This window comes from Homalodisca vitripennis, chromosome X (genome assembly GCF_021130785.1).
Source record: "Homalodisca vitripennis isolate AUS2020 chromosome X, UT_GWSS_2.1, whole genome shotgun sequence".
Taxonomy (NCBI): domain Eukaryota; kingdom Metazoa; phylum Arthropoda; class Insecta; order Hemiptera; family Cicadellidae; genus Homalodisca; species Homalodisca vitripennis.
The window spans coordinates 89,535,560-89,556,669 of record NC_060215.1 but is presented as its reverse complement, the minus strand read 5'-3'; the positions used below and the strand labels follow the sequence as shown (position 1 = coordinate 89,556,669).

The window sequence follows — 21,110 nt, the reverse complement described above, 5'->3', positions numbered from 1 at the left end:
AAAGAATGTTTTGTTTAAAATACAACACTTTAAGTAAGAAGAGAACCTAACTTCAAGATAAAGTAGTAACAGAACAGATGTGCTGCTTTCAAAACTTGTGTTGATAAAAATCACTTAAACCTTCATAAAACTATGAAATAAAATGTCAAATTTCAAAGTGAAAATTGTCTCATTTTAACCTTCTACTAACTTTGAGAGGGTTATAACAGATGAAAAATAGTAACTTCATATTCAATATCAATTTAAACCTTTTAACTTTCTGTAAAGAAATACAGATTTATTACACAGTGTGTCAACCTTTAAAATTTGAAGTAATTTCCAAATTAACTTTAGCCTAGAGTTAGACAAGTAACCACTAATTAATTTTAACTTAACTGGGTTGGATTTAAGTGCCATAAATCTCTTATTCGTGTGATCATTAATTGTAAACTAATGTAGTATAAATGTAGACATTTTCACATTGCTTCATCTATTATATTATATTATTGTTATTTTGATTTCATAAAATGATTGCTGTAACTTTTGAAAGTTAAATAAAAATTTCAAAATATACAGATTTAATTACTTAACTTCATTATATGGTAGCTCAACTTGGGGAACTAAAGATCTTTAAAATGTATATATTGATCTTTATCACATAATGACACCAATATGCAGATAATTATAGATTTTCCTGATTAATAACTGATCATCAAATTTCTTCCAACTGGTGGGCGTAAGATTTTTTAAACTTGATAACTGACCATCTTCATCTCAAAACAGCTGTTTCACCAAATTGTAGAAAAGAAAGAATTTGGGATCATCATCAATATTGGGATCTCCACATGCGCAGAGGCTTTTTAAAAAGTAAATAAAAACATCATCTACGTAAGCACAGATTAGCTTGACATTGTGAATCAAAAAGTATGCTCATAACTGTGAATCTCTCTCCCTCTCTCTAAAACTGTTGTGTCATAGGTCTGGTGTGTTCCTGGCAGCAGCCTGTGTATTAGCATCCTTGCCATGCAGCTACAGTGGGTACATCCCTCCTGGTCCCCGCTATCCTTGCCCCACTGACCCGGTACACGCTCAGTTCCTCTATCCCTGTAACTGCACTGCCGGTACAGATGCAGGGCTCTATGTCACCTGTGAGAAGACTAACTTGGCTTCTCTTTCTGTTGGTTTGGCTAACCTTGCCTCTGTCGGTTATCCTGTGGAACAACTCACCATCAGCTCTTGTTACTTTGGTAAGTTATTACCGTTTTTGTCTTTGGGGGTTAAGGGACTAGAAAAATCTCTTGAAAATCTCAGTATTTTTGTACAGCTCCTAGAGCACATAGTGAATTGAAGAGTGAAACTATTAAATTTATGTTTGACGTAAGTTGTGTATATGTTTTACTTATTAAAAAGAAAGCAAATATTAATTTCTATAGTGTATATTTCATGAAATTTTACTCAGTTCTTCAGAATATATTTATAATATTTTACTTATTAAACAAAGCAAATATTAATTTCTATATATTGTATGACATTTTTGCTCAAATTTCAAGGATATATATCTATGAAATAAAAAAAAAAATCCAATGATGTTAAAATCTGTTTAAATCTCTAACTGAAAAAACTATTGAAAAAATTGAAAAATAAATATCAATTTCATTAGTGTAATAAACATCTTACTTCTTTGTCTTAAATGTTTGATCAATTAACACAAAATAAAAATCTTGTGGTATATCTTTATGAGATAAACTGAAATGTATTTTGTAGTAATTTTCATTTTACCCATTTGAGAACATCTTAACTTGTTGAAACACTAACCCCCACTTCATGGCTATTCATATAAAAAAGCATCATAAACATAATTCAAAGCCAAAATGTTTTATCTTATCCTGATAAATAAAAGTAGATGATTAAAAATGTGTTTCGCTACTATTTTGTTTAAAATAAAAAATGCATGGAATATAATAGAATATATTTATTGTATGAACATTATGTCGCAATAATACATATTAATACCAATTTTTTGTGGTATTTATCTTACAAATTAAATCCGTGATCTCGGCTTTCCATACTATTGCACACAGGCACACATTCATATACGTAACATTTGTGGATTAACCCCTCAGGATTGCAACACTGCCACAAATATCAATCCCAAGTGTGCTTAAAGAATTCACCAACTGATAAGAAAGCATAAGATACTAGGTGGTGTTTTTAATTGGCTTTTTAATTTTGTTTGTTTGTTTGGTTTATAAATTTAGTGTTTCAAGAAGACTGTTTCTTGATCCCAGTCTGAGAAGGGAGGTGTTCAAATTCTGCTATTCTATGTTATTGAGCTTTAAAGCATTCTTAAATTCTTGTCTCATATCTATATATATATATATATATATATATATATATATATATATATATCACTACTCTATGTCAATATACACTTAAATTGACAGTAAAATGGAGTCTCTAAAATTTAAAATCTGGGTGGAATTAGCATGCTGAGCGCCCTGAAGGCACTTCAACACGATTGTCTATTTGTAAATTTTGCAATAATTAGAACAGATTTTTTGCAGTCTGGATACTTTTTGCAAATTTGATATTGCACAGCTACCCCATAAAGAAATTCTATAGGAGAGGTAAAACTGAGATTTGTCAACAACTACCAGCTATTTTTAGATCTTCTCTGTTAAAAATGGGCAAGACTTTTGCCAATTGGAGTGCAGATGGGAAGGTGGCTGTTTTGAAAGAAACATTTTATGATTTTTGTTAGTGGACTAGCATTAAGAGAACTAGCTACTGAGGAGAAAATGTTGTTATATTGTAAATCTATTGTATTTGGATTAGTTACACCGGGATCAAGATGAATTGATTTTGAAAATACTTTATTTGTTGAATTTTTAATAATGTTCCAAGCTGTTTTAGAAAACTTATGACTGGTTTAGTTTATTGTTTATCCATATGCCTTTGTAGCAGTTATTACTTTCTTCATAAATTCTTTTGTAATTTCTGTAAAAGGTTTTCAATTTATATTCATTACTGTTCCTGAATATTTCAATATAGAATTTTAGTTTATTTCTAAAAATCTGAATTTTACGTGTAATTCAAGTATTCTTCTAAACTTTATCTTTTTTATTATTTTCTTAAAGGGACATCAAACATTTATAACAAACATGAAATAGCTGTTGAAGGAGTTAAATATTGTGTCTGCAGAAGTAAGAGTCCCAAAAAAGTTCAATATTTATTTGCCAAAAATTTTTTATTTAAAAGACTTTTACTGTGGGGGTAGACAGTTGTGTTTAAAACAATGTTGTGAGATTTTTAGCTTAATGAGCATCCATTGATCACAACCTCCTGTGCATAATAATCAGATATAGGAGTGTTCAGCACTGACACAGAGGTACTGAGTACATTTGTTATGACATTATTGTCGCTGTTATACGAGTTGGCGAGTTGGTTTAAATGGTTTAATGGTATAATAATAACTTATAAAAGTATATGATTCAAATTTCTATATTATTTCAAAGAGGTCTTTTTATATACAAACCAAAATATGAAATAGACTTTAAATGGTCACCATTTTATGTGTAGTAAAATTAAAAATTACTATAATTGATGACTGACCTAGTTATTTATGTTATTGAAGGGTAAAAACATGGGATTTGCAATTTGAAAATGTTGAGTTGCTCCCTACCACCTCATTTTGGAAACATGGGCAAAACAAAGAAATACTTATACATGTCAAGGAGTCTACTGAATATTTGATTTGATTTTCATCATTCACACAGTTGATGACAATTTGTTTATGGTTACCCTGTAGTTTTAGGCTTATTAATGCTTCTATGGAATTAATATTCGATATAAATTGCAAAAATGTGTGCATTAAATAAAAACTCATGAATGATAAGCTGTTCAATCAATCAATCAAAATAAACTTTATTACATGTTCACCAAGAACAGAAATTGTGGCAATTTTGCAATAGCATTATTGATTGTGTATACAGAGCTATTGGTATTGTACAAATGTTAGTTAAAATGTTGTTCAGTCTATTGATGTTGATGTTGAAGGAACCCTCGTTTATTGAATAGAAGGCCGTTCAACCAACTAGGTATGGAGTCCTGCCTTTGGTATGTTCTGATTTGTTGTTCTTAGATGTCTTGGAAGGTTGTTGAAGAATTTAATACTTTTATATAATGGCTTTTTTCTCATATTGTTAACAGTTGAGCACTATGTGTGTTATGCATGTGTAGATCACAGCCTCTCACCATTTTTGTCCATCAGCATGTGTCACAACTTCTTTTGTATAGAAACCGATGATAGTTAAGATTCCAAGTGACTTAAAAGCCTCTCTACAGTTGTTTAGTCTCTGAAGTCCAACGAGAATTCTGATTGTCTTCTTTTGTATAAGTAAGATTGTTTGAATATTTCCTATGTTTCCAGATCTTTAATTTTAGATTGGATTTCATTCATGTCAGGGTCATGGAATTCCAGAACATTTGTTTTGATAGAGTTTTTAGTTTTGCCTTGAGGTTTGGTATTTATACTCTTGTTATATAAATACCAAACCTGGTATTTATATGACAGACATATAAGAATGTTTGATATTCTTATTTTTTAGCTGTGTGATCTCCATGGATTTGCTTATAGTGTTTGCGCAGGAACTTTTTTTGCATTGTCACGTGCAGTGGATTCCTGAATATTTTACACCAATTGCACACTGTCCACATGGGTATTTTAGCATTTTTTGGTCAAGTAAAATAAAATAATATTGTAATGGGTACTATCTTTCTATTTAATTTTTGTGGTTTAATAGTTAAAAATAAAAGTGAAATCAGTTTTTGTGACCTTGACTGGTTGTCAATCAAATTCTTGGAATCTAATTGTCAAGGTAGAATAAAAAATTAGTTTTGATGACTTTAACTGCTTGTCTGTAAAATTCCTAATTTCTGGGTTTTAGGGTAAAATAAGAATCAGCTTTGACTTTGGCTGCTTGGCTGTGAGATTCTTAAGTTTCTTTATCAAGATGGTGAATATGTGTATTTGTCAAATTAAGTAGAATTGTGCTGGGTGATTGAATGGTAATCAAGTGCCATGTCAATAGGACAGGCAGTACAGCAGCTGGCTGTATTGCTGAAGGTCAGGATTGCAATGGCACTGTAGGCTTGCTATTTGGAGTGGAAGTGTCTGAAGTCAGAAAGCTAACTGTGCTGTCGGCAACTCTCCTAGACAAATACCGTAGCAGTTGCTCTAGTGTCAGTCTAATTGTCAGCCGATCAAATATGTTGATGTTATTCTTCAGTTAAATATTAAGTAATTATTCATGGGTTTCTTAATTTCTTGTTGTTAAAAGTATATATATAAAGCTTTGTGTTGGTGAAGTGCTTATTAACGTGATTTAAAGTCTGTGTGTATTTATATTTGGTAAATAAGGTTACAATGTGTCCCTCTCTTCTAATTTAGATAATTCCAATCTTTAGGTGTTTAGTGTTGGGTTTTTTTACTAAAGAGACTTGCAGTAGTTTGTTAAAGCCGGTATTAGTCAATGATCTTCATTCTTGTCACTTTTAACAATTAAAAACTAAACTTTTCACTGATGTTGTGGGCTAGCGGCTATTTTGGCAACTTCAACAATCCTAACTTTATTTTTATAAGAACCAAGCACTATGAACTACATGTTAATACAAACAAAGTAAGCTATATGAACAAAGCTGTTGATCAGAAATAAGTACTCTACAAAGCCTGATCTGCTAAAAAGTTAAAAAAATATAAAATGCACTGCTTTAATTTTTTGTGTTGTTAATATTTACTAACCTTCGTGTATTTTGTCAAATTGTGCTTGTGAGACTAATGTTTTAAACATCATTAATCATCTTTGTCCATGTATCAGTTATGAATATATCTGTTTCAGCCCATCTATATGGAGACCTCCTTTACTCTTTAAAGGTTCGAATGCTGCGCTTTATTGACACACCAATCAGAACCATCAAGCCCCTAACATTTCTTGGGGTAAACAGAACGCTGCAAGAGCTCCACATCATCAACTCTTCCTTACAAGAATTTCCAAAGGATGCTTTCAGTGTGAGTCTAGTATTTTAGTCTTGCATTATGTTAAAGAAAAACATGAGTGCTGCACAATAACTATCTTTTGTAAAAAAGTGTTTATTTTTAAAATTAGGGTATCATTTGTATATTATACTTTCCAAGAGAGTTTGAAACTTAATTCCAAAATATAAACCCAAAACTGATATGACATAAGATGGTCGTTACTGACTAATCAGCTAGGAAGTATATTAATTATTTCATATTGACATATCAGTTTTAATGAAGAAAACTATAGGAATGAGTTAATTCCAATTCTCAGTTACTGGTTCACAGCCTATGGTAGGAGGTACCAAGATCTGGTGATCAAACATTTGGTTGTACTGGCATTATTGTAATCACAAAATGCTATTTTTCTTTACTTATGGCGATTCCCGCAGAAAAATTACCAATTTAAAAAAGTAGAAAATCTTTTTGGATTTTTTCTTGTTCTATTGTTTATAAAGAATCATAGAAACTCAACATACCATATAGTACTGTTTTTATCACTGTGAAAAATATACTTCAAGTGGAGCATGCACACCTACTTTTAGGGTAGCAGAGATGTCTTTTTGGTCCTGTATACATATATATATATATATATATATATTGATATATGTTGATTAATTTATTGAATAGTTATTGTATGGAATATAAGCTTGTGATGATCTGTTTTATATATTCTTGATAAACAGCTACTATCATTATTTGAAATTTTAATTAAATAACATTTATCAGCAATTAATGATGTTAATTATTACTAGCCACTAACTTTCACGTTAACTTTTAGTAAAATTAACAAAAACCAATGTATTTTTCATCTATTAAATGAATGTTTTCTATTTTATTTGTTAAGTTTAATTTGAATTTTCCTTTCAAAAGTATTAGGTATTGTATCAAAAGTTAACTAGGTTACTGTTTGTGTTTGTTGATATGTACATTTGTTCAGTCAAATTTTTATTAATGTCTACAATGCATACTATGAGGTGTGTCCAAAAAGTACCCGACCTTGACGTCTGGCATGAACTGACGTTACTCAGCGGCAACGGCAATCTGGTCCCCTTCAAAGTACTCCCCTCCACAAGCCTCTACCTTATTCCAACGCTCCTCCCACTTCTGGAAACCCTCCTTAAATTCATTTTGCGGAATGGCTAACAGGTCCTTCGTCACATTTTGTTTTATTTGTTCAACATCGTCAAATCTTTTTCCTTTCAAAGGAATTTTTAATTTAGGAAATAGCCAGAAGTCACAAGGAGCTATGTCAGGACTGTAGGGAGGCTGTCGTAGTTGGTTGATATTGTGTTTGACAAAAAAACGCTGAATAAGATTTGAGGAATGAGCTGGCGCGTTGTCGTGGTGCAGGATCCAGTCACGGCTTGTCCACAGTTCAGGTCGTTTCCTTCGCACTGCATCTTGTAGCCGCCTTAGGACCTCAAGATAATACTCCTTATTCACTGTCTGGCCTCTTGGAGCATATTCGTGATGAAAAACGCCGTCCTGGTCAAAAAAAACTGTCAGCATTGTCTTGACATTGCTTCGACTTGTCTTGCTTTTTTCGGCCGTTGCTCTTCGCGAGTTTTCCACTGTGAAGATTGAGCATTTGTTTCAGGGTCGTAGCCATAAACCCATCACCAGTAATAACTTTTTTAAATAGCCCTGGGTCACTTTTTATCAAATCCAGATTGTCCTGTGCGATTTCAAGTCGACAGTTCTTTTGGTCTTCTGTCAGCAGCCGAGGAACAAATTTTGCCGAAACACGGTTTATTTTTAAATCTTCGTGTAAAATGTTACAAACTGACAATTTTGGTATTCCTAAATCTTCTTCCAGCTCTCGGACAGTCAATCGACGGTTTTCATTAATTGCTGCACGAACACGTTTAACATTTTCAGCATTTCTGGACGTTGAAGGCCTGCCAGATCGGTCATCACTTTCTACTGATATGTGGCCATTTTTAAACCTCTCTTTTATTTGTGTATCTTTTAGATGTTCGTGGTACATAGACACGTCACCATAAACTTTCCGTATCATAGTAATCGTCTCTGATGCAGAATGGCCAAGATTTTGGCCAAATTTAATGCAAATGCACTGCTCAACACGTTCAGTCATATTGAAATGCAACGCACACACACGGCAGTACTGTACGGAATAGAGCGCTGTGACTCACTGAGTAACCGGATCGTAGTCAATGCCTAATATGGCAAGGAGTAGGCTCGCCCCTCCCCTCCAATAACCGGTTTGAGCCGGTCGGTTACGCCACGCGGCCGCTACTGGTCGGCGGTCGGATACTTTTTGGACAGACCTCGTATATAGTATTTTATTTCAAATATTTCTACCTTTGTAGTTGGCCTCTGGATGAAGAAGATAGTTCACTTCATTAAGAGAGAGCCTTACTCTTGCACCTGACATATTATTTGCAAGGAGTGATTCCGAATAAAATGTTTTTGTATAAAGAATACCATTAAGCATATGCTTAATATGTATTTTCTGTTTATATTCCAGAATCTAGGAAACCTTACTGTACTGAACATAGATGGCCATAGAATATCGGGCCTGACAAAGGATTCTTTCAGTGCGACCATGATACCTAATCAGCTCCAGCGACTGTCAATTGTCAATGGTCCCCTGAAAGATCTGCCCGGCGACACCTTGGCTCCATGCAAGAGGCTCAAGCGGTTGGACCTGCACAACAACTCCCTCTCTGTTCTACAGAGGGGGCAGTTCAAGGGTCTCCGGGATGTAGAGTTCTTGGATTTATCCTTCAATAACATTTCTAAGATAGACCACATGGCAGACCTCACCAAGATGGGTTGGTGCAATTTTTCCCACAACACCATTCCAGATATCACGAGGTACTTTGCTTGTACAACTGGTGCTGGACTTACTTGATATTTATATTATAATAAGAGAGTTACATAGAAACTGTTGTATGAGAAATCAACATCACCCAAGGTAAACTTTCCAAACTAATTCTAACAATTAACTTTCATTTTCATCTGTTGGGGCTTTTAGAAGAAGGCTCATAAAAACTAGAGTTAACTAGGTGTATACTCATTCTTTATGTATTTGGATGAATAAACGCATTCATAAACTAAACTAATTTCATCCTAATTTGACTGAACTTATTTGTAAATTTTCTTATGAAAGAATTTTCAAAATATAAAAAATAATTTAGTTAAAAATTTAAGGATCTAAATTTAGTAAATGTGTCTTCAGGAATGATGAACAATAAGTCTTCAGCAAGACATGGTAACAGGTTGTGTCCAGCAGGTGATTTAAACTTAGATAAATCTAAAGAGTATACTTAAAAGTATACTCTTATCTCACTAAAATGAAATGTCTAGAGTAGAACTAGAAAATACGTTAAAAATAGGATACTGAAGGTAAAAAATATCTAAATAGATTTCATTTAAAAAATCTGCTTTCACAAACAAATTTTAACTGATTGTTAATTGTGAAGTTGTTTTATTAAAATGCATTTTTATGATTAAACATATAGACATTTTCAATGCTTTAATACATGTTTGAGCCTTACTTCACATTGGGGAGACATAAATGTCATATGACACTTGTTTAACCCTGAAACCAGCACTCATCTCAGTAATATAAATAGATCATTTTTATAGTCTGTCAATACTATCTATCACTCTAATTAGGAGTTGATAATTTTATTGATGTACTTTATCTTGCTATATTTACAACTATTTTAAAATAAGAATATTACTTAAAAGTCAAATGATCCCTTAGCAACTTGTTTGTCAAGATCACATTTTGATGTTTTTTGCTTCAACTGTAAACAATAATTTGATCAAGTAATGATTTTCTATCATGCTCATAAGTCACTGTATTTTAAATTTATATTACTTCATACCTAGTGTTTTATTACTGAATTCTTGATTTTAAAATAAATTATGAAATTTTGTAATTGATAGGCCTGTCGTTATTGAGATGTGTTGTGATTTGTTTAGTTAATGTTTGGGCAATAATTATAAACGTACTTATCTTTTATAGTGAATTTTTTGTTCTAATTTTTTGTAAAATTAATGTAAAAAATATGGACAAAACTTTTTTTGTGAACTTTTGATAACAATTGTGTCTATTGTAATAAATTTAGCCTTTTTGTATTACAGTACAACCTCATTTATCCAGATGATTGGGACCGGAAGTAATCCGGATAAATAAAAATCCAGATAAACTGAGAATACAGTAAAAACACAATAGATTACAAATAGTAAGACATTTATTTGTTACAAATATAGTCAGCTTATTATTTTATTTTACAGAGATTAAATGTTGTGCCTGTATTAACATTTAGCCTTTTTGTATTACAGTATAACCTTGTTTATCCAGATTAATTGGGACTGGAAATCTGGATAAATTAATATCTAGATAAACCGGAATACAATAAAAACAATGAATTAATTAATATTTATTTCCTTATAAAAACACAGATCACAACGTATATACAAAAACAGGAAATGATTTCCACATGGGCGCAGCCTGCGTATGGAGATCGAGACGCAATCAGCAGCATGAATATATACTAATTAACAGAATAAATACTGTAAAATCTTCGCATAGACAAATACAATACAAATAGAATACAATACAATAGATTACAGATAGCAAGGAATTTATTTTTACAAATATAACAGTAAAAGAGTATTATTTTGTTTTACAGAGATTAATTATTTCAACAAAAACAAATAAAATATAAAATAATAATAATAATGCTGTTTATTACAAAAAACTCAAGTCATGCTCATTTGCGTATATACACTGCTTCCAGGAAGTTCACCACACAGATGTTTCAAAGCCATCATATCTGTTGACAAAGTGTCAGACTTTTGCTTAAAATAAACCATCAATTGTCTAGCTGCACCATGGCATCAAAATGAGTACCTAATGACATTTTCCGGTTTCTTAATTATCAGATTGGTTTTCACTGTCCTCTGTTACTTATGAATAACAAACTGCTAATACAATTTTTAAGGCGGTAATCACATTGATGCTGTTGTCATTCTGAAGCCTATTATTTACATCTTACAAATTTACAATTATCAAACTCTTGTAGGCCTATTTCAACATTTTAAATTTTTTGTTACATTGTATGCATCATTCTGAACATCAATCATGTGTTAACAACAAGTTAACTATGCAAGAATTCAACTAAAACAGTAGGGTAGACTTCCTCCACTCTGTAACACTGACACAGACAACCCAGAGATCCAGATAAATGTGGTCCAGATAAATGAAGTTGTACTATATTTGCAACTGTGTCCAGGAGAAAATTCTTGTCTTTATGTGGAATTATTTTATTATATTTCAATGCATCATAGTTAGTAACAGATTCTTCTGAAAGAAGATGATATATATGTATATATCTAAACAAGTTTGAATTTACGTATACAAAAGACTCAAAAATAGCCTGACAGTTGAGATGAATCAACTCCTAACTAGATGGTTAAAGAATCAAAAAAGTGTATAAGAATAAAAAATGTTTCCGTTTTTTAATTTAGTTTCATTTTTTCGGAACACCTGCAATGCCAAGAAAAAATATGCTTTACACAACATTGTCATGTATACTTTCTATGTAAATATCAGTATTATATGGTAACTTGCTGAGATATCCATAGCTTTTCATATGGTATAGATCAAAAAAGTTAACAACAATTTTTAGCATGACAAAATGTGCGCCAGACTTGAAATTACAAAAAGTAACACATTTTTTACGTTTTTTTAAATTTTTTAAATCAACATACTAGGCTATATATGATGTTGCTAGCTTAATTAAAAGAAAGAGATGAAAATTGGCTGGATAGATGTTTCACAGACATTATTCTTCTACAGGTGTGCAAATGTACAAATAATAGACTAACATTATATGCAAATGACTTTAAAAAATGGCCATGGCACTCAAAGAGTTTATATTATGTGATACATTTAATATATTAAATAGTGTTACAATAATGTTTTTTGTTTAACAGCCGAGCTTTTGCTCGTAATGCAGTGTTACGTTCATTGAGTCTTAGCTACAACAAGCTGCGTAAGATTGACTCTAGCTCATTTCGTGGGATGCGACTCATTCGGCGCTTGTACTTGAGTGACAACAATATAAAAGAAGTAGGAAGAGGAACGTTTGACAACTTGGCACGAATAGGAACCATTGATCTTGCCAGGAATCAGATAAAGAAAATTGACTTCCAGATGTTTAACAGGTTGCAGTATGTTGAGGTAAGTTTTATTTAATCATTATGTTAACATAATGCACAAGAAAAACTACACCAGTATGCTTATGTACAATAAATACATTTTTAAATTACTCCTTAAATTTGAAAATATTGGTGTTGTAGAGAGTCGGTCATATTTTATTGGATAAGACAGTTTTCAACCTTTAATCTTTAATATAGATTTTATTAGTCTTATAAAGACATAAATACTTCGTAATTAGCATAGACATTGTGTACACCATAGAGGCTTGGAGTAAATTGGAGTAAAAAAGCTGATGTGAGAGCTATATACTGTTTGATAAATCTATGAGCCATGGCTGACAAACCATTGTTTACTAGCCTGTGATTATTTTAGGCAAAGAATATTAAACAAAAGGCGTTGGAAAATGAAAGCAACCTTTTGTGGCGTATTGATGTTTTGGAACATCATTAATTTTGTTCATGTGAATAAGGGTATAGGAGTCAAACAATAATTTCCAAATTATTTTCTTGAAAATTATCTAAATATTTTATGTGAATTCAGTTAACAATTAATAATTGACTTATATATGAAATACGTGCTTCCAGTGTAGTAAACTATGTGACTGTGGATCCCGGAATTTTGCTAGTTTCTCTGACAATGATTCATACAGAAAAGAGGTTTATGGTGTCCTCAGTTGAAAGTTAGAAACAGCTGATAGTTATTATTCAAGAAATTGTACGTAGTCAACATAGGTTATAAAAAGCTGCTTATTTCTTCCTTCCATATAGTACAAGCGTTAACAGAAAGTCACTGCTATATTTTGTGTCCCTGATTGATAAATGCAAAAGCATACAGCTCTGTTTCTTTCTATTAATGTCCTTACAATAATTACATATTAAATTTAATTACAAGAGAATTATAAAAAATGTGTTTATGTAAATATTATAAGTAACGTTCCAGAATGTTTGTCAATACTATTTTTATGAAAATGAAACGATAATAATTCATTATTGTTTTCTGGCTCCAGGACTGTTACGTGATTTATAGTTGGGTACTTGCCCTCTGTCGACAATCCAAAATGTCAGTTTAATGTCTTAGGGTGACATACATTTCGAAGGATTTATTCCTTCATCATCAGACCATTTGAAGAGATGGATGGCTTCAGTGGTGTTAAAATATAAATAATTAATTAAAATCAAAATCAAAGCATAAAGACACATGGAAGATGATAGTCATAAATAAATAACAAATAATTAAAGGCCTAAGAACACTATCACTTGTGAATGAACATATATGGCTGCAGTGGCTGAATGTCTAGATAGGGCCATCTCTTCACATAGTCTGATAAAGGTAGTGGTGTAGTGGGGCCGGAGCGGCGCTCCGGTACAGCTTTAAGAAGCGGAGCGTCGCTCCGGCGTAGCATCTAGAGCCGGAGCTGTGAACCGGAGCGCCACCCGCCTGTAACAAGTGGTAGGCGGGTGACGAGTCACTAGATAATAAAAAGGCCAGAACAAACCCACATCACTTATATGTCTGTTGAGTGGTATCAAGGTAATTGTAGGCGCTGTGCAATAGACAACTCTTGTTACTCGCAACTAGCGCCTTCATAAAAATCAGGATGCTCTCTAACTCTCCCTCTCCCCCTCCCATGACAGGTGAGCCACAACACCCTATCTCCCTATGTCCATCTCCTACTAACTGCAGAAAGTGTATACTTACACAGACGGTCGAGACTTGTTATTCACGTTCCCGGTCTCTATGTTGTTGTGAGTGCTTGTATTAAGCTGTTATCGTTGAAAGTCTTAGTCGTAGTGGTTGAGTTCAAAATTCTTTAATTATTAGTTTGTGAATTTTGTGAAGTGATGGAACCAAAACCTAAACAAAAATATATAACGTCATTTTTTAGTGCCCCTAATATGACTGACTCAAATCCAGTTCCTGGAACATCAAATCCAAAAGCTAAAATTAAAATAAGTAACCTCATCTGAGCCTAATGAGAAGGAAGTTCGAGCGGATGACCCCCCCCCCCCCCCCCCCCCCGCACAGAACACAGTGGCCTGAAATTTGGACAGAAGATATGTTGTGGGAGCGAAAGAAGGCGGCTTTTCCTTGGATAGACTCAAAGGAAGGTAAATTAGGCTGTAAAATTTGTTTTGAAGTCGGTAATTTGGGAGCCTACAAAAAAGAACATGGCGTTCGTACAAAGTTTGTTTTTATGGCTCAAATAGAACAAATCAACTCATATCTTTGAGGAAAAAGATTATTGAACACAAACAGTCGAAAGCTCACCAAATCGCTCAAACATTATTACACGAGTTTAATTATTGACAAATCAAACAAACATTCGATGCCACAAGTAATTGATCAAATGAATCAAGCTCAGCTCAATTCAACTAAGACTGTGTTTAGATCGGCATATTTTATTGCTCAAAACGACCATCCGTACAGCGACCATTTCGGATTGCTTGAGCTACAAAAACTAAATGGGGTAGATGTCGGCGTAGGCCTTCATTCAAGGTATAGTGCGATCGAAATAATAGATCATATTTCAAAGGAAATGAAAATGCGCATTTTGAATCAAGTAAAGGAAATTTCTGGAAAACTGTCAATAATCATTGATGAATCCACAAGCATTAGTTCTAAATCCATCCTCATTGTATATTTAAAATATGAATTTAGCAAGGATAAATCACCAAGTACTTTATTTTTGGACTTAATCGAGCTTTCTGATCAAAAAGCTGAGACAGTTTTTAACAGTGTTCACCAGTGCCTTGAAGGATATGGTTTTAATGGTGAGTACTTAAAACAAAACTTGGTTTTCTTTACAAGCGACGGGGCGAACGCCATGTTGGGAAAGCACTCAGGTGTAGTAAGGAGATTTTTATCTGTTTACCCTAATATTATCATATGGCACTGTATGAATCACAGACTGTAACTGGCTATTGGGGATGCCATAAGTGAAGTAGCCGGGGTTAACCATTTCCAGTCATTCATGGATAAACTTTATTCATTGTACAGCACATCTCCAAAGAATAAGCGAGAGTTAAAAGAATGTGCACAGGAGCTCGATATTGAAATGAATAAAATCGGCAGAATTTTAAGCACGAAGTGGGTATCAAGCAGTTTTTATACTGTTTCAGCCGTGTGGTTTGGTTATCAAGCCTTAGCCAGCCATTTCTCTAAAGCAATGGATGATCCTGAGAGAACATCCACTGATAGATGCAAATATAATGGTTTATTGAAGAAGCTGACTTCCCATAAGTTTTTGTTAAACTTAGCATTTATGTATGACATTCTTGCTAAATTGGCTTTGTTGTCTGAAAGTCTGGAAAACAGAAGCACGTCCCCTGTATTTGCAGACAAACTGATTCATAGACCAATCAGATATCTGGAATCTTTGAAAGAAAAACCTTAGACAAGAGTTCTGGAGGTACAAGTCGCCATGAGGGAAGGCTGTTTGCTTCTGTAAAGTTAAATGAAAACCCAAAAATCGTATAATTAATGGTGAACAGTTGATTTCTAGTGTAATCAGCAACTTAAAGAAGAAAATGTTTACCCCTAGCTTAGGCGAGGAAATTGTCAAGAACAAGGAGTTTGTAGAGCAACTAAAAGTTTTGGAACCCGAATACTGGCCTACTGATATTCATCCTGGGTTTGGCCAAACTCAAGTGGAGCAGCTATGCAAACGCTTCAAGTTGAACATCAACAGAGCTGTGACTGCTTACAGGGATTACTTGGACAACAGCAGGCGGGTACCTGATGGACTGCAAGAGCTTATAAACTGCACTAAAATAATACCCTGTAGTTCCGCTGACTGTGAAAGAGGGTTCAGCAGTATGAATAACATACACACCATTAAGGAACTCATTGACAGTAAGTTATGTCTCAGCCCTACTGTTTTTAAAACTCCAAGGTCTCCCGCTCCGCAGACGAAAGCCTGACCCCTATGTCATGACATGGCTAAGAAGATATCGTTCAGCAGCCAACACCCAAACAAGAATAGCAGAACCTCCAAAGAAAGGAAATGGGAATGGAAAAGGAGAGGAATTTTGGGACATACTTTACAGGTTTTTTTTTTCTCCTAGGACAAGAAGCTTATAAATTGCACTTAGTCCTGTAAGAACCTTTGCGCTGCTTCCGGAGTGACAGGATATTCAGGATGGGTAAGGTTAGGGAGTAGGGGCCGCCTCCTATCGAGATCCATGAGGAAGAATTAGGGCACTACATCTCAAAGTCATCCCGGAAGAAGGGGAGGTCAGCTCTGAACCAGCCTCTCCAGTCAAAGTAGGCAGGGGGTGGCACACCCTTGTTGAGGTTAACAAGAACCTCTGAGGTAAGGGAACAAACCCCACCAACTCCAGCAGTCATCTTCCACAGTAGACTAAACCTATCGAATTGCCCATGAACCCCAGAATCTCAACATTTGCGGTTAGTGATGTGCCGCTACTGGACATCCATAAGGTTGCCCAGATTAAAGTGGCACATCGGTTTTTGCTGTGCCCAGTGGTGGGTTCAACTGGTAGGTATAAACCAGCCAGAAGTGATCCCTGCTGGGTATACTTTAGAGGTTATTGCACAATATTCATGTTCGTGTTACCGTTGAAAATATGTAAAAATACTACTTTTACAATATTTAATAGTTTTTACAATGCATTTTTACGGTATCCTTTTTCAGGCTACAATAATGTATTAGCACAACAGCACAGTAATTTTCCAAAGTATGTCTAAAATCATAGCTTATCTGTTTGTCATTACAAATTGTGTTAGCCTAGTTTACGAAATAAAATGTCCTTTATTAATAATCAAAAAGATTTGTATTGCTATACCCAGCAACTCGCCGCTCCCATGGTGTAAGTATAATATATTTATATTACAGCTTTCACCATGAAATAACTACTGGTATAAAGTATATTTAATAATGAACCAGAATATATAACATTTATTACAATCGCTCTAGTTTTAAGTGGGTAAAACGACGGTTTAAGTGGAAGTCTGCAAATGTAACGCCGCCGTCGGAATGCCAAGCTGATGACACGTGCCCGACATTTGCGAGGGGGGCGGGGGAATCTGCGTGGTAGCACACCTATTATACTTATACCATGGTCGCTCCGGCACAGCTAAATTCAGCACTACACCACTGGATAAAGGAATAAATCCTTTGTAACACATGTCACCATAAGTCATAAATCTAACATTCTGGATTGTAACAGAAGGCCAGTACCCTACGAGTTAAAACTTAGAGAATAAAATTCTTAAATATCAATACAACACCTACTTGTGTTGTCATAGTAGCAAATACTTAGGAGGGTTAATAATTAAATGTCAGCCACAACTGATTTTGAAGTAGTGTATCTATGACATGTAATGAACTTGCAATTATCAAGATTAATTAAGGAGGTGATAATAAAGGAGAATACAAAGCCATGGTTGTTCCAGGACCATGTAATGAAATGCGTACGAAATTGGCACTAGCACTGCTATAAAACCAATCATTTAGGATAAGTAATAGAACTATTTTGTTGACAGCCTAAGTTTAATGTCATTCCAAAAGAGGATTTGTTATGAAATCAATCAATTTTTGTGCTATTAATAGCATGAACTACAGTTAATGCTACTATTGACTTATAATTCTGTAAATGTTATTTTTCTATATACAACACAATTAGTAGTACATTGAGTGTATGTTCAAGCAGGTATAAAATCAAATTATTTATCATTAAATATTTTATTTGCAAATCATCACCATATCAATTAATTTGATGATGACCCTTAATCCCATGCCTGTATTTATTAATTCTGTGTTCCTGTGCCATCAGTCGTTACAATAATTATAGTGAAAAGTAGAACAACATATTTGATTTTTAAATTAAAAATTAATTTTGTTGTAAGGTTTTCTTCTAGCTTGCCTATGGGCAAATAGTTAATTACTTCATCAAAGGTTAGACTGTCTGTTATGTCTGATTCAATGCATTGCTACGCAATCAGAACAAATGTAGATGAAAACGGCTTCTAAAACAGTTATTTTTAAACCTATGATTGCTGTTCCAAAAACCCTCATGAGAAATAATTAAATATATTAAAATAACAGTTATTGCGGGTTCTTCTTGCAACACCACCCTCAGCAGTCTGATGGTTTGCGCATTTCAAAGAGTAGGCACCGCCTGCGGTAAATTAATAAAATCTGTTCAATGAAAGTGAAGTACAAAATTAAAGATTTGATTGTTGGTTTACAAAATACATGCTCAAGATTGTAATTCTTAAGCGCTTCATAACGTAACCAATACTGAATTTTTTTAACCACCCGGTCAAGAATAAAGTTAAGATTGTAATAAGATAACTTTTATTCGTATAATTCAAAAACTAAACACACTCAAAAACATTACAGTGGACCTATCTCTTATAACCATTTGGTCTCAATTGGTTGACAAGTTTCCAAGATACGAATTTTCAAAGTTTAAGTTTGGTTGAAAAGCTCCATAAACTGGTACCTTTTTCATTGTTATTTAAATAATGAGTAGAAGTTATTGTTGGTAAATTATTTGTTTTGTATATCTAAACGCAGAGCTAAAATGTAATTTAATTTCCATTATTGTAGCTTTATTAGTTAGTCCATGCTTCAAACTGCTAGTATGTTCAAACTCGGGGTTGTATCAGTACTTTTTGATGTGAGAGTATTAGAGCAGGAGGCGGCACAGCGTGGTGGCGGTTTCCCAATGAAACAGTATTTGTTGATATACACTAAAATTTGTACATTATGTCATGCACTGTAGAACTTTACATTATAATAAAACAATATAGCTGATTTCTCCACAGTTCAGTGAGTGCGTTTCTTGTATGCTTTTCGTTTGCCCTGATTGCACGTGTTTCCAAATAGGGCTGGCCCTGCCTATATTCACAGTTTGATACATCTTCCTCCTTTTCATATTTTTACTACCTTATTTTCTAAATTCGATTTTAATACATAACAACTATAAAAATACCTGTTAAGTAATTATAACTAATTAGATATTTTTAGTCAAAGATTTAGAGTTTTGCTTTCAGAACTGTTCAAATGCAGTAAATTAAAGTATAAAATCATACTAAAACTATAGTTTTGCAAAGAGTTATCTAATTAATTTTGGTCTTGTCTTTTTATTTCACATTTTTATTCAATATTTTGTTTGTTGTAAAGGTTCATATTACCATTTATAATCAACCATTAGTTAAGACTGCGTACTCTCTCAGAGATAACATGCTAAGGCCAGTACTTTGTTCGTTCCTTTGTCATGATTAGTTTTTCTTGAATATTGTTTTCTCATTATGCCGTATTCTTTATTTTGTGCTTACATTTTTCTAGGTGGTATAAACCATTGCAATCTATTTAATACCAAGAGTAAATGTATATTATTTTCTTACATAATTATGTTAAAAATATTTTTTTATTTTTCAGCTTATTGATGTCTCTTCGAATCTTGTAACAGAAATAAAAAAACATGCTTTTAAAGAACTGTACTTAGTTCATATTAATCTTTCCTATAATGCTATAGCAAAAATAGAACCATATGCATTTGAAAATTGTGCAAATATCACTGTCCTTGACATGTCCCATAACAAAATTGCCAACTTCCCTAAGAATGCTTTTGATGAAATAACGTATGCAACTGAGTTCCAGTTATCCTACAATTTTCTCACCGATCTCTCACAGGTAAGATTTTAGTCTCTTTTTATTAGAACTGTTTAGTATGAGCAAGCCTTAGAAAACATTACAAACATGTTGTAGGGACTGACTTGGTTTGATTCAATTTTAAAATAATTTACCTGAAAATTTTGCCTGTTTAATTCAGAACACATCTGATAGTAGACATCTGTCACTTACATTGACTATTTAGAAAATTTTATATTTATTCAGTCTTTTCTGAAGCATGTACAGCTGAGTATAGGGGAGTGTTTTATTTCTAATTTACTGATTATAAATCTCACTCTTTTGAGTGTTTTCTATGTCCTTCGATAATCATAAATTTCAATTTGTCTCATTACATGTGCAACTTATTAAATTAAAAAGGTGGTTTAATTTTATGTTTATAATTCAAATAAATTTAATACAAAATTGTATTAAAGAAGTAAAACTTAATACTGGTGTCATTACTTTTAAAACTATATACTAACCATTTACATTTATTTCTCTTCTGATCTGAGAATGTGATTTTTGTCAAATGGAAGTTTAATAATTCTGATCTGTACACTTTCTAGGTACCGCTGGCCAACATGACAGGCATAAAGGTACTGAATGTGAGTCATAATGAAATTGCGGTGATTCCTCGCAATACGTTTCCAAAGCTTTATGAATTGCACACAATTGATGTCAGCTATAATAATCTTTCCAACATTGCAGTAACAGTGTTTCAGACATTGTTCAGTTTGAGGACTCTACTACTGGACCATAACTCTCTAGAAGAGATCAAGTCCGGAACGTTCGGTACTCTCCCCACACTGCTACATCTAGACCTTAGTCACAATCGGCTAAATAAAGTCAACCGCCAAGCCTTTAACCGGTTGCCTTCATTGCGTACTATGACACTTCGGCACAACACTCTTGAGATGCTGTTCGACATTCCTCAGTCTCTTTCACATATAGATGTCAGCCACAACTTCATAACGTTTGAAACGCCCACAAAATGGCCTTCTATGAATTCCTTGCTGTCTATCAATCTCAGCCACAACCTGATTGGTGACAATCTAGTGACTGAAAGCCTTTCACCTCTCTTGACTCTACAGAGTTTGGACCTCAGTTACAACGGAATTTCCTTACCTCCAAAGGATGCTCTATCGTCTCTACCCTCTCTTCAACATCTTAACATGGAGGTTAGTTTAGTACTGTTTAGTTTAACAATTTAA

General features: G+C 33.5%; 1 protein-coding gene across 2 annotated transcripts in view; it reads left to right on the top strand.

Annotated features, from left to right (window-relative positions):
• The window catches only part of LOC124369326 (chaoptin), a 79,558-nt gene that overhangs the window by 40,608 nt on the left and 17,840 nt on the right, over nucleotides 1-21,110 (top strand). For both annotated transcript variants that reach the window (XM_046827283.1, XM_046827284.1), the window contains exons 2-7: nucleotides 958-1,226; nucleotides 5,877-6,046; nucleotides 8,547-8,896; nucleotides 12,032-12,278; nucleotides 19,666-19,920; nucleotides 20,466-21,077. In XM_046827283.1, the coding sequence (XP_046683239.1) occupies nucleotides 958-1,226; nucleotides 5,877-6,046; nucleotides 8,547-8,896; nucleotides 12,032-12,278; nucleotides 19,666-19,920; nucleotides 20,466-21,077 (1,903 nt within the window). The remainder of the gene's footprint in view (nucleotides 1-957; nucleotides 1,227-5,876; nucleotides 6,047-8,546; nucleotides 8,897-12,031; nucleotides 12,279-19,665; nucleotides 19,921-20,465; nucleotides 21,078-21,110) is intronic.